The 14,914-nt window shown below is 42.9% G+C and overlaps 1 protein-coding gene across 6 annotated transcripts in view; it reads left to right on the top strand.

The window, feature by feature from the left end:
- Window positions 1–14,914, top strand: part of ehbp1 (EH domain binding protein 1) — a 125,872-nt gene that overhangs the window by 25,005 nt on the left and 85,953 nt on the right. For 4 of the 6 annotated variants that reach the window (XM_047602409.1, XM_047602413.1, XM_047602410.1 and 1 more), the window contains exons 6-8: window positions 10,909–11,090; window positions 12,123–12,262; window positions 13,575–13,694. In XM_047602409.1, coding sequence (XP_047458365.1) covers window positions 10,909–11,090; window positions 12,123–12,262; window positions 13,575–13,694 — 442 coding nt within the window. The remainder of the gene's footprint in view (window positions 1–10,908; window positions 11,091–12,122; window positions 12,263–13,574; window positions 13,695–14,914) is intronic. The other 2 variants (XM_047602412.1, XM_047602411.1) reach the window with 1 other exon arrangement.

Below are 14,914 nucleotides of genomic sequence, written 5' to 3'. Positions count from 1 at the left end.
CTATTACATCTCTAAATGCTGCCAGTTTCTGCCAGCGGGCATCAAAAATGTATTATTGCAATGCATTGAAGCACATCAACATTTTTGTAGGGGAAAGAAGAACACGTTCTGTAACAATATAGAGGAAATGATTTGACACAATCAAGCTCCCAGCCACATCATCAACAGGGCACAGAGTCCATGTATCTGTTTCTGCTTTTTGTCTGTGTATGAATATTGGTCCTGAGGAGCTCTAAGTTCGGGTGTGTATCGAGTCGGTTATGGTGTGTGTGGGTTGTAGGTGGCTGTGGAGGCCGGGTGGTCTGTCCTGTCACCCGTCCTGTCACCCTAATAGGCTTACTAGGCCCCTAATCCACACCACACCACCCTGTCACAAGGCTGGTCTGCTGACTAACTGCTGCCATTGCCATGAGGTTTGTGTGGGTGTTTGTAACTACATCTCTGTGCAGGTGTCATGCTGTTGTGTGTCTGAGCAAGTGTGAGACTGTTTTTTTTTTTTCTTTTATTTCAGAAAATGAGAACAGAATCCATGTAGTCGATTGAGTCCAGCATTTTAACCTGCTGCTTTACTCTCCTTTTCCATCACCGTAAACTAAAAATCTTTCTTATTTGGACTTTTATTCTGAAAACAAAAACCTCAAGGTACGGCTTGAGCTCCATGAATTTTAGTCATGGTGCTTTTCATTATACATTCAATATTTAATTCTCTAAATGAAAAAATAATCAATGCATATCGGTACTGAAATGGATCCCTTTTCACACCAGTACCTTGACACATCTATTCATACGTACACAGGCTCAGACACACAGGCACCCACACAGCTTTTGGCACCCTCTTGGCTGGCACGCACCATATCTTCTATCTTTGTGTGTGTGTCTGTTTTTGCTTACACGCATACACGCGTGTGTTTGTTAATTAAACTGATTAAACTGTTGCCCCTGACGATGTGGAGCTTCTGCTTCTGTGCTTCCGTCATGTTTTTCACTCTGTGTTCATGTAGCCTTGCATTTAGTCTCTCCTTGTATTGTTTTGTCTGCTATGCCGTTTTATCCTTGCCTTGTTTATTCTTCCGCCTTTCGTCCTTGTGCGCCCCACACGCTGTGTGTGTGTGTGTGTGTGCGAGAGACATATGTTTGCCGTGTGTATCTTGCATACATGTGAACACAGCCGTTGTGTGTGTTGTCCAGGCTTGCATGCCTGACTCTGTGTTTGTGAGTGTGTCTTGTCCCACTGGTCCAGGTTGTGACCTCGGCTTTCATCTCCTTAGTCTGAGGCTCCTGCAGCCCGCTGCGCTCTGCTCCCAGCCAACAACGTGGCAGATGTCACCAGACTCTGCAGCAAACACTGACACTCATATGTACACATGTACACCGTCTCGTGCACACAATGTCTCTCTTTCATTCACACACGTAGGCATACACACACACACGCTCACAGTGTGTGTACACATAAAACTTGTAATGCCTCTCACAGACACACTTGTATCCGGTCCCACACAGACACGTATAGATACATTTATAGCACATACACACACATGCAGAGTAAACCACCGCAAACAGGTTTTTGTTTTGCCTCACACAGTGTGACGTTTGACCTCAAAATAAACATCAAAACGTGAGTGTCACCTGGGAAATGTCCTACCTGTGTGGCCTTCACAGCCCAAGTTAACGTGTGTTGTGACTCAAGATGTTGATGTTATAAACTGCGGATCAAACTATTTAGACAATGCTTTCAATATTTTGGTAAAACATTAGTGAATGATGTATGAAATGCACTTTACACACAGAGGGAAAAGGCGCTATAACATAAATAAGGTGAATAAGGTGAGACATTAGTTCGCCAAAACAGATTTATTCATCACTGTTAGGTGGCAGCAACCAGGACAATGGAGCTGACTTCCATCCATCTCTGTTCCCTGTGTGTTACATCATCCCTGTCAGTGGTAGTCTTTACTAACTTGAATCAAATATAAAATGAAGGTGTATAAAATGCAACAAAAACAATCCAGACACCTTTACTACATTGAAAGAGCAATAAAAGTAAAAGCAAATACATCAAAAAAACAGATGTCAAGGCCAGGACTACTCCAGGTAACCTCACTTCTGTTCCAGTATGATGATCACTGTTGTACCAGGCCTTTCCCGGCCCTACAGAGGCTGCCAGCTCACTATGTACAGGCTTGTGCCAACCTGAAAAAAAACAAGCTGTACCTCCTCTAGTTACTGCCTCCTGTCCCCAGGCTGACCCAGAAGACACACACCAACTCACACAAGCACTCATAAACGTACGCACACACACACACACGCACACACACACACACACACGCACACACACACACACACACAAACACTCACACAGCCATTCAGCTGCTAACCTGCAAACTGGCTAGGTACACGTAGGTGCCTGTTTTTTTTCCAAGCGCTGGTGTAAATTGAGCGTTGACCAGCAACAGTGTCATGAACAGAGAGTTAGATTTGTACATAGACAAACGTTGACATAAATCCCAGTTCATCTCATCAGAGGTTCTTGGTCGTACATTATTGGCTGCCACACCCTCACTTATCAGTTATCTCTGAGTTTGTCCTCTATCACTTCGTGACTTCACATGCCATCACCTGCCCTTCCCCGGTCACTCTAATCCGACTTTTCCTCCTTGTCTTCATCCTCATCTCACCTTGTTTTGGTGTCATGTGTTAAATGGTGATGATGGGTGGTCAGGCCGTTCTGGTGGGACGTGAGCCGCAATTGGCCAACGACAGCGGAACAGTTATTATCTCCATCTCTCTTGGTTATTTATTTTTCCTCTGTGCGACTTAAGATGGCTGCTCGCGATGGAGACAGGCCTGTGTGGCCTGTTAAACACTGGCCCCTGCAAATCCTGCTGTTTATCCACAAGCTTGAACCACTGGGCCGGAGTGGGCGGGTTGTTGGCTTGGCCCATACCTGTGACGTGTGTAGCAGTAGTGATAGAATTTGTGAGAACACGCACATATTTTTCATGAACTTTGGCTAAAAGTGCGCATTATCTTTGACATTATCTTTCCAAAATCCTCTCGCAGTGAGTATGCGTGAGTGTTTGTATACGTGAGACACAGAGTTTCTGGCAAACTGAGGCGACTGTTCTGCTAAGTGGCAATGAATAGGGTCTTGTGATGTGCTCTGATGCCCATGCTAAGCCAGCCACTGACAGTTAGACTGATCCCTAAACATGCTCTGTTTGGGATATAAATCTGTTTTCTGTGTGCCGCACCCAGACGAGTTGGGGTCAAGAATTCTAGGGGGCTTGCAGCAAAGGCGTACACCCAGGGGTGTTGAGGAAATGTGTTGAAGGACTCTGTCAAGTAACTGGAGTAGACTCCTAGGAGACAGTATGGTGACCCTTAACCCCTTTCATTCTTATCGGTTTTGAGTTATCAATGGATTTGTAAATTGGAGGTTACTCTCCTGCTTTATAGACGCACACGAATGTGTCATCTCCATGTTGAGAATATGAGAGGATCTCACATGTAAAAGCACATAAACAGAATTTGGGAACCCTATTGTTCTTTCGTGTAAAAGGAATTTCAAAGAACAAGCGCTCACACATGCACACACGCACACACAAACACACACACGAAGACACACTAGCTCCTTATCCAATCCCTCCACTAATTCCCCCTTGGTAGAAGGTGTTCATTGTTTCTCTTTCATTCTAATCTCTCCCTCTCCTTTTTTAAAATCCATATTAGATTCTCTTTGAGTTGGCCACAATCAGAGGCACTGAAGCAGAGCATCACCCTGCTAATGCTCTTTGTCTCCCCAGATTTGTCACTTAGCATGGAGAGTACACCTTTGTCATGGAGCTGGGTGGGAGAGAGGCAGACTCTCACTTGGGGCAATTGTTTCTTGTCACAGGCCATCTTAACCCCTCCCCCTTAAGCAAATCAGCTTTGCTCTGGATTAGGGCCCTATCATAGCTCTGTCAGATCTCAGCTGCTTGCCAAAAATGGCGAAAACAAACAGAGCCTTAAAGTGAGAATTGGGTGAAAATGATTGCCAGAAAAATTCCTGTCTTGTGTTTACCTGGAAATCACGAGTTGATATCTGTGAGCTACGTAGGTTCCATTCAGTTTTATCAACCAACACGTTGAGCTTCTTAGTATCCTCTCTTATCCTGGTAGTGAAACTAAAACAAAACCGGGGAGTTTCGTCCATCAATCAATATAATACTTAGTTCGGAACATGTTTATATTCATGGGAATTTATCCCACATCATTTTATTATGTGCAGATTTCTTAGCAGGCATCTTTTCTTTCTGGTTCTCAAACTGGTTTCCCAACTGCTCTATGATTATAACACAGTTTGAACTTGTCCCTGTCGGTCATATTTCCTCGACTTTTCCCAATGTGAATCTGTGAGTTCACATAGACTCAAACAAAGATGGACACCTCACCTATCTCTCACTGTTGGATCGCTCTTAAATCTGACAGACCTCATACAGGTTTGTGTAGCGACCTCAGCATACCCTCCATCCTGATGTGTACTACCACGGTGAATCTTCTAACCTGATATCTGAACTGCTGCTTCATGCACATGGAGTAATCAATCCCAGATACAGCAGCTGGAGGTATTGGCTCAGTCACTGTGTGTGTGTGCTGATGTTATTGGTCATTTTAGGCCCCTGTGATGGTCAGAGATGGTTAAAATGGCAGGAAAAGTGATGAGCAGGCACTTCATAGACCGGGAATGAACTGTAGCTAATCCTGTCAACCTATCTTTCTCTCTTTTACTCAACCCCCATCATTGCGCTTTTCTTTCCCCTTCCACCATCTCCCTCATTTTCTCCATCTCTTTCCCCCTTCTTGACTTTATGCCAGTCTCATTGCTAGCCACCTCTCTGTCTTCCTCTCTCGTCTTCTCCACCCTCTTCTTCTCTCGTCTTCTCTCTCTCTCTTTCCAATTCTTGACCACCCTCCCTTTCTTTCCACACACCCCATGTCCCTTTCTCTCTCCAGCAGAAGTGCAGAGCCAGGGCTTTTGCCTGCTGGTAATTTATTTTCCCATTAGCCCCCTGTCTGAAGTACATGCTCTGGGTCTGAGTGTGTGTATGTGTGGGGGGGCACTGAGGGCCACCCAAAAGAAAGACCCGGAGAGTCGAAAAGAGGAGGGCACCCTGGACACACTGATAAGACGAAAGCGAGAGAGAGAGGCTGCAGGAGGGACGGAAATGAAGGGAGAAAAAGAAGACGTGAGATGCTAGCCTAGTGTCCATCTAAGCATTTTTGCTCGCTATGAATTGTGAGTGACACTAATTAGAAAGGTTGAATGAAAGTGACCGATTTCAGTGGAACATTGACGATTGCTGAAATCGACCAGCAGTTAAAAGGATACACACCTTGGACTGTTGAAAAATACAGTGCCCGTCTGTTTTCTTATACTTTATTTTCTTCAGTTGGGTAGAGATGATAGTCACTATGTCTACATAGCTATATTTCAATAGCTATGTAGAAATGTGTCAATTCAATTAGTGGCCTCCAATGAAAGTTGAATCAACTACTCAGTTATTTTACACAAAAGCTGAAAACCTTCATGAAGCCAAGATTTAGTCAAGGTCTGTTACATTAGTCACTATTATTCTCACTAGTGTACCCGATGAATTGGGTATGTGAATTGAATGTGTATTGGGTTTACCTGTCATTTGCTGATCAGATAGATTGATTTTTCCCCTGTTTAAAAAACAATCACTGTTAATTATAGTGACTCTACTCCTTAATTTGTACCATCACTCTCCATTTGTCTGCTCAACACAGCTTGGCTCTGCTCACCAGTGTCCATAGCACCCACTCTGTGTCACATAAACTCAATATAATTGTTCTCCTATACATCTTTTTCTGATATCTCTTCAATGAAATCAGCAGCACTGATTGTCAAACGATATTCTTTCATTAAACCTAAACCAGAAGAAGAAACCAGACCGGAAGTTCCTGTCTCCAGTTGTTGCTTACGATTACCATGACAATTACCATTGAGTCTGCGTGTCTTGTCTCACGAGTGGAGTCCTGTACTGAGTGTTCCTGTACTTGGCAGTAGCTGTATGCTTGTCTGTCCCATATTTAGTTTCTTGGTATTGGACGAAAAGGAGTCGGTGTCTGGAGCTGTCATTCTAAACCATGATCATGGCGGCACACACTGTGCTATAATCTGCCATCCTTTCCTTTAAAACAAGCCTAATCCTGCTCTTGTTGTGACTAATCGTTCTCCTTCTCACTTTCTACTTACACTTTCTCCAAAGTGACTGTGAATTTATTGCTTATATTTTTTTGTTGTCTGCGGCACCAGGACAACGTCATGGTGGTCAGTGCAAGGTCTTCCCATTTATTTGTGGGTGGGGTGTAATACAGTCCATAATGGGGTTGTAGTGTGAAGAAATCCTGTGGTGTGGTACAGAGAGACTCATTTTGTGTGTCCAGACAATACACATGAAAGCCATTTGCACAGTTCATTCTATTATTAAAACCATTGTTATTGTAATTGACATCACCAAAGTGATAGTATTGCATGCCTTTTATGGCTATTGTTGCCTTTAAAATACACACACATACACACTGCTTGGGGAAAAAAATAAATCCTCACATATAATAGTAGCAGATGAATAAATTGGTCTTAATCTTCCTGTGTGTGTGTGTGTGTGTGTGTGTATAACGCCTATAATGCTGCATTCATAGGTGGTATGTAAAAAGGGCTGCCTTATCAGTTATCAGGGGAGGCCAAATTGACACAGAGGAATCACTCCATTGTGTGCGAATTCAAAGAGAGATGTGAGCACATTGGATGTCTCCATTTCCAATAACTGTGACCTTGAGGCGAGAGGAATAGCACTGCACCCCCAACCGCACCTCCACCTCCAATCTGCTGACTGCTGAATTCAGACAGAGCCAGCTGATTTTGGGCGTCGGGGCGAAGGGCTAATCGTTGCTACCTCAGGGTTTTTCTATAGGATAAATTGAGTTTGGCTTTATTGTTTCTGAACCATGTGTATTTTTGCTTCACATAGCTTTGCATTTAATAACAAGAAAGGAAGCGAAGATTAGAGGGCGAGAAAAATACAATATAGGCCTATAAACTATCATTGTGTGACATTTCTTGGTAAAATTAATCAAATATGATTTTTCTGATGTGCTGTCTGTAGTCGCAGTGTAGTTGACCTCAAATTGTCCTTTTTACCCCAGTTCAGGTTTGTTTTGTTGTACGGTTGCAGGCTTAAGTCAGATAATCATCTGCTTGATGTGGAACCAGTGATTCATCACTTCTCGTCGTTGCTGTAAAACCAGAGCTGTGTTTTTATCTCCTATCTTCCTCAACAACATACTAAACATCACCACACACCTTACAGTTATTGACAACTCTATTGCGCAACAAAAACTGCCAATAATGAAGTGCAACAGGACTGCTAGTACAAAGTATTCCAATATTTCTATTTGTAGGGACCTCAATGACACCACACGTTTGGGTACATTAATAGTTTCACAATTAATGTATAAATAAAAGAGGTATATGGATCAAAAGGGAACATTTGAAATGATGTGACTGGTGACCTGTGTTAAAAAGCCATTAGCTGATTGGTGTGTGTGTGTGTTCTGGACACTTATTTCCTTTTTAATCATGTGCTAACACTACCCAACTGTCAGTGTCTCTGTCTCAGACCAGGTCTAAACAAAGAAGCCCGGTTCTTTTAGCACTCAGCCTAATTAATCCATCTCTCAGCAACAAAAGAGTCCCCACCCCTCCCTTCTCCGGCCCGTCCCATTGGCATTTTGGGGCAGGGAGATTCAGCAGGACCCCCGGGCACCCTCCTGCCCTGACCCCTGCCCCCCCACCAGGGGAGCATCTGTGGATCGATGCAGGGCCAGCTGGCACCAAGGGAGAGGGGCAGGACTGGTGCTCAAATCCACTCCGGCACAAATACACCTCTTCTTGAAAGGAAGTCATTTGTGGAAAAAAAAAAAAAAAAATGAGGCGCCCAAGAGCAAACTGAGGCAGGGTTGGTTGCTCTTATTTGTTTTAGTGCTACTGGTTTTGTGTGAGTATGGTACAAAACTGTCAGATCTGACTGGTGCTCTTTAATGAGATGCTGCAGTTGTAGAGCAGTGCAACTAGGGGGCAGCATACAGCCATCACCCTCCTCCTTTTTCTATCTTCTTTCTTTCCCTGTCTTTCTTTTCCTGCCTCCTGCTGTGCACTCACTCACTCACTCACTCACTCACTCACTCACTCACACTGAGGTATTTAGTCATTCTCTTGGCTCAGAAAAGGGGTGCTTATTGATAGTCCTATCCTTCCTGTAATAAATTAAACTTCTGTATTGTCCCTCCCTTTCATTTTATACATTGTTACGACCTCCTAGTCGCCCTAATCCCAGTCCCCCCCACCACCTTGTCTCAAATGCACACACTGATTGACAAGTAACATCCAGGGAAATAGAGCAGATTTCCATTGTTTGCTGCTACTACTCAAATCGGTTATTCCATTCTTTCGCCGGTGTATTTGCATATTCTTAAGTATTTCCTATTTTCCAAGACACCCCAACTCCCCCCTTCCTCCCCATCCTCCTTTTTGCTTAATCCCCTCTTCTTAAGTGTTTGGTGCATTCGGCAAATTCATTCATAAAGTATCTACATGCGCTATTAGCTTAGTATAATAGCCAGGGTGTAATCTGCAGAAAGATAAGTGGTGGAGAGAGAGTTTTTCGTTTCTTTTTTTTTTTTGCCATCTTCCTCTCCTGATGGGCTGCTTCTGGATATTCGGCGTAGGTGTGCTGATGATGCGCCGTTATGTTACCCAGCCAAAGCAAGAAGGCTCAAATGTCAGCACGAAATGTCAAGTGTCCTCTCTAGTCAGTCGGCTGGTTTCTTCTGAAGGTTTTTATTTAATTATTGGCAAGGCGAAGAGGTAGGGAAGATGGAGAAAGATGGAAGAAATGGACAACTAGATGAGATGTACTGTTGAATGTCAGCAGCAGACGAAAGAATGGAAAAAATATCAGAGATACTGATCATTTTTGCAGGAGATGGTGTATGTTTAATGCCTCACGCAAAGATGTTTCCAAATTTCTGCTCTCGTAGTAACTACGTGAGTTCTTAAGCCTGCAGCATCTACTTAAAAGAGACACTTAAAATGAGTTATAAATTACTTATTTAATATTTCCAGGCCTCTTATTGATGAGAAAGTCATTGTGGTGCTGATTTCTGTGGTGTTATTTAAATAAGAGGAATACGTTAAATTCAGTACAGCACCACAACCTACGTGGTCCAAAATTATTGTCGGTTAAATGGCCACTTTTCTGAGGCTGTTTCAATATAAGCTGAATAACAGTTCAATAATTAGAATTCACATGAGATTTCAGGACAGGAAGTTGCTACTTGCACTGTTCACTGTATACATTTCTTCACAGTATACAACCACAAGAAAGGACATTTTTTTCATTGCTTGAAAATTACACACACAATTACGAATTGTGAGTCAAATGGCCGACCTATAGACTTGGAATTTCTATTTGTACCGTACATAGTTTCTCACTCTATTACCCAAAGCTTTGCTACTGATACAAAGTCTGTGTGTGTATGTCTGTGTGTGTTTCTGTGTGTATGTATGAATGAAAACCCTGCGGTCCTCAGCGATAAGGCTGAGATTGAGTTTTCCCAGAGCCAAAGCTTCTGAGGTGTGTGTATGTTTTTGTGTGTGTAGAAATCACGAAACAGGCAATGTAAAGAGCTTCTATCGCTTTATCTAGCGTACACGCCGGAGCGTATATGTATATGTGCTCTCAGACTGGTGTAGTGTGAAAGAGAGCTAGCTGCCCCGCTTTGTTCGGTATTGTGCACATGAGAGGATGAATCCTCGGGGCTCGATTCACAACTGAGACAAGATGGTATTTTTTGTGGCATAAAACCAGAAGTGTGTGTTTGTGTGCATATAGATAGATGTAGTTTTTTTAAGACATCCCTGCAGTTAAATAGGGACAAAGAAAGACATTTTAAAGACAGCGTTTATGTTGTCCCCCTGCCTGCTGCCTTCATCTCACATGGTCCTCTGAAGGGACATGTAAGCGCCATATGAGATCCTCACATTGGTTTTAGTACCAACAGCACCAGCATCAGTCCCTGCTTCCATGCAAATGGTCACAAGAAAATAAGGACAGTTTCCCCGTCATAATACAGAATCAGTTAAAAGAGAGAAGGCAAAACGGAGAAGAGGTGCATCGGTATCAACACAGCATGGAGGTGAACCAGACTGGTATTCAGTGACAGCATGGTGCTTCACCAGCCAGACTTACAGCAGACAAAACCATCAGTTTTTGTTGGAGGGCAGACAAAAAGCTGGAACAACCCCAACTGTTTAGTTCCCATATCTAGCAGACACACAGTCCTCTAGCCATACACGCACAGGACCATGTCACTGATTCTATAATTCTTATCACCTGGTCTCTGGCATATTCCCAAATTCCAATTTGACTGCTAGCCCCTGGCCCGGAGCACATCTCTAAAAAGAAGTAGAAATGACTTCTGCTTGGACCTTTGGTAGGAAATGTCAGGAAGGATTTTACAACCATGACGAACGCACGATGAAAACACTTTTAGCTTGTTCTGAATTTTCCAACGAACACTGTCCTTATACACCCCATTTTTGTGATCACACCAGTCATCGCAAATGGTGACAAGAATGATTCATCTTTTGTATCTTGTAATAAAATTATGACCATATAATGCACTACAAAACAGAATAATGTTTTCCATAATATGCACTCTTAAAAAATAATTTCCATCTTTTTTTTTCTTGGTTTTTCCTTTGATATTCTCAATACCATGTTCATGTTGGATCTATAATCAGAATATATAATGTAATATTCATCTATCTCTCTCAATCTACAGGAGTCTCCATCAGGCCGAAGGAAGGCCTTGGCCACCAGCAGTATAAACATGAAGCAGTATGCCAGTCCGATGCCCACGCAGACAGATGTCAAACTCAAGTTTAAGCCCTTGTCAAAAAAGGTGGTGTCAGCCACGCTGCAGTTCTCCCTCTCCTGCATCTTCCTCCGGGAGGGAAAGGCCACGTAAGTCTTGGTCATCTTCATTGTCTGTGAGTTTGAAAAAAACAAAACAAAAAAAAAAAAAACAGAGGTTTTGCAAATCTATATGATGTACAGTATGTCAGACAAACAGCACTGTCTTTTAGGTACCATATATAATTTTGAAATGTTGTCACATTTATTTACTGAATCGGTCGGTTTAATTTGCAGGAACAAACTGTCACTCACTCAGTATTATCATTCACTTTCACATTATATAGCATTTGAGGGCCCGCACTCTCAATCACAGCATTTGTCGTTTGTAATTCATTCGAATATGATAGCAGCAACTTTCATTTAAAGACCCCCCACACAAACAGACACACACAGAGAGAGAGAGAGCAGCGAGGCCTTTGTTGTGGCTCGCATGGCGGGTCGATGGCGCGTAACCCTTGTTAACCCTTCGGGGAATGATGTCGACCATACACAAACAAACTCCATCACACCAGTTCAAATGAGCCCGTGGGTCTGGGAAACACCAAACACAAAGAACAGAGAGAAGAATACAGCGATTATGATGGAGCGGCGGCGCCGAGGGGGCTACGGGAGAGCCACATAAAATACAAGAAATAATGTAGAAACTGATGAATCAGTGAGCGGCAGAGGTTGAGTAGGGCCAGAGTCAAAAGCTTAAAATTCGAGGAGGGAAGTTGAATGTGTTTATAATAGTAAGGTGTAGAGATGGAGGTCTGAAGTGAGAGAAATGAGTGAAAAATATGGAAAAGGGAAGAGGCGGATGGAGAGCTGCTGTAATCCTTATGTGTGATCTGTTGGTAGCTGTCTTGGTACGAGCTGTAGGTTGCATTTTGTGTGTTTCTCCGTCTTCTCTGAGACACGTTGAACATACAGCACCGATGCATTTCTTTTCATTTATTCATTCATCTATTTATGCATTATTGTCTCTCTCCATTTTTGATCTGTGATAGTTTTGAAGTACTTTTGCTGAGTTTCTGTGCTTACTGAGTGTGCGCGTGTGTGTGTGTGTGTGCGTGCGTGCGTGTGTGTTTTATGGTCTAGTGATGAGGACATGCAAAGCCTGGCCAGCCTGATGAGCATGAAACAGGCCGACATTGGTAACCTGGACGACTTTGAGGAGGAGAACGAAGAGGACGAGGAGAACAGGGTTAACCAGGAGGAGAAGGCTGCAAAGATCACAGGTAAAAGCTGAAAAAGTACTTTTAATTTCTTTGATAAATGACAGATTTTGTATCAGATATATGTCCTTACTATCACACGTCGCAGTGGTGATAAGTCTTTACCAGCAGTCAGACCTCAGTTCATAATGAATCAGTCTACTTTACAGGTTTTGCAGCTTACAAATAAACATTTCAACACATGCAGATGATTTTCCCTTTATCATTTTACCTCACCATCCTTCCTGAACAAGCCAGAATAAACAGGACCAAGGCTTCATATGGGGCATCAACTTTGCTTCTTTTATTGCATTTCTTTTTCCCTCCCTTCCTGCATTGGTATGTGTACCCTTCCACACTTAAGCAGGTATTTATAAATTCATGAGCTGCGTTTACCGTGTTTTATCAGCTTCAGGGTGTTTTCCATTGCTTTGACTTTAATTCATTTTCCACATGCTTGTTATTTAGCTTTTTTCTTGCTTTCTCCTCCTCCTTGGACCTGTACACTGATGGTGGCTTCGCTCCCTCTGTACATACATGTTGAGGATTCATTCCATGCTCTAATGTATGGGCTCTCCTCCTTCCTGTTTTGCTTAATCCAACTTTTCAAATCGCCACCTCTTCATGTTAAGCTTCATGCTTTCTCTCCTTTCTTTTCCCTTCCCCGCGCTTCATCTCATTTATATGTATATGCATTGAGCGCCTACAGCAATGCTTTACTAGCACGCATCTCTGAATCAAAGGTCTTGCCTGGCTGCCAAAACTCCCTACTATCGTATTTCTCCTTGAATGCTACCTACGGAACAAGCCAGCAAGCTGCTCAAGCAACACTAACACGAGGCGAACCAACTCACACCCTGGAAAACACATGTTCTCTTTTGTCTTTTCTGTGCAATGTGAAAGCTCAACATGTGTGCATGGGTGTGTGTGTGTTAGCACAAGTGTTAGATTAGACCAGTTTAATGCTACCAGTTATGAAAGGTTATTTAAAATGTTATTTTAGAGTGGACATACTCCATTCTTTAGCCTTTAACTGTTTGTATGCCTTTGCTGTTGCCTGTCTGCACTGACTAACTTGCACTAACTTTCTAGTGTATACACAAGTGATGCTATTAACAAAAGCACATAGTACAAAATTCAGAACTAAGCACATTTGCACGTTACACAGTTTAGCATTAATACTACAGACAATAGCCAAAGCCTACAACTGTACCCTTTTCAACTCTGTGTATACGGATTGTTGTGTGCGAGAATGTTCTGAATGGGGTGAGTTATTTTGCCGTGCTCACTGCTATTCTTCCTCCCTCCCTTCCTGTCATGGACCTGTCGTTTACAGAGATAGTAAACCAGTTGAATGCCCTCAGCTGCTTACATGGGGATGATGATGATGATGATGGTGGTGGTGTTCCCAAGCGAACATACAAAGCAACAGCTAAGCCTGCTGCTTCCTCCCAAGGTCTTTTTCCACCTTTCTTTCACCTCCCTCATCCTGTAAACATTGTGTCATCTCTACCTTACCACCCATTACCACCATTTCTATCTATATATTTATCTTTAACTTTCCTTTCCTCTCTCTCTCTGTGCCTTGACCCCCCATTCTTTGATCCTTCTTGACATTGGTATTGTGAACGTGTTGTGGTCGTGGTATTAAAGTTTATCTCGGTTCATGTGGTGATGTGCTGTACATGGTGTTGGGACACATCAGTCGCTGTTCGTTGTTTTGGTTCCTATTGTTTCTGTTTTTTTGACACTGTGACCTTCCCTATTCTTTTACTGCAATTGGTAGTGAACCAAGTGAATATATTCTAATCTTCCTTTACAAATTAACAGGAAGGATAAGAGCTGTGTGGCATTGTTTTCAAAATAAAAAGTCCTTTTATTCTCAATTGGGAAGTGAGTTTCAAATCTGTAGTATTGTCACAAGCCTGGTGAGACATATTAATATGTTCGACAGTCAAGTTGAGGTAGATTAATGTTGTGTAATTAAGGTGTGAAGCAGTGAGGAAATGAGGCTGTGGCATTTCAATGCAATTCATGAAGTTGTAGCAATAATAGGTAACAAAACCAAACTTTAGTGATGGGAGTGGGCTGGCAGCACGTAAAAATGTAACAGACATAAATACACATTTGTGCATGTGCACTTGCCCTAAGATGGGGCTATGGATGAAGTCACTAAGAGGCAAGGCAAAGTGCTTCTCCTCTTATCAGCCACCACCACTTCACATAGGCACACCACATATAGACCAAGGGGACACATACGCACAGCTCCCTTTTCCTTGTTCAGGTTCTCACGCTGCTCTCAGCAGCACTTCTTGGCATCTACCTCAGACACATTTACACACTTTTCAAACTGACCCACACCCTGGCAGCACGCGATTGAGCTACAGTGAGTATGATGAAGATAAAGCAGACAAGTCTTAGCCTCTGCAGCCAGGATCTCCATAGCAACACCACGCTTTCTTCAGTGTCTCCCACAGTAACCCTCCATACCGCACAAATTTTCCCAGAATGCCACTGTCGTACATGCACAGAAGAAGGCTGGAACACAAGGAACACAGACAAGTTTAAGCACTGCTCCCCGGCAGAGCTGAATGATCTCTCTACTTATGGTTCACTCCAAAGTGCAGATTTTGGTTCATTTTGGTTTGTGAAAGTCTGTTCATTGCATTTTGGGAA

The sequence above is a fragment of the Mugil cephalus genome, chromosome 13, assembly GCF_022458985.1.
Source record: "Mugil cephalus isolate CIBA_MC_2020 chromosome 13, CIBA_Mcephalus_1.1, whole genome shotgun sequence".
In the NCBI taxonomy this organism is placed as follows: domain Eukaryota; kingdom Metazoa; phylum Chordata; class Actinopteri; order Mugiliformes; family Mugilidae; genus Mugil; species Mugil cephalus.
The sequence above is the reverse complement of the archived record's forward strand: the minus strand, read 5'-3'. Positions and strand labels throughout refer to the sequence as shown.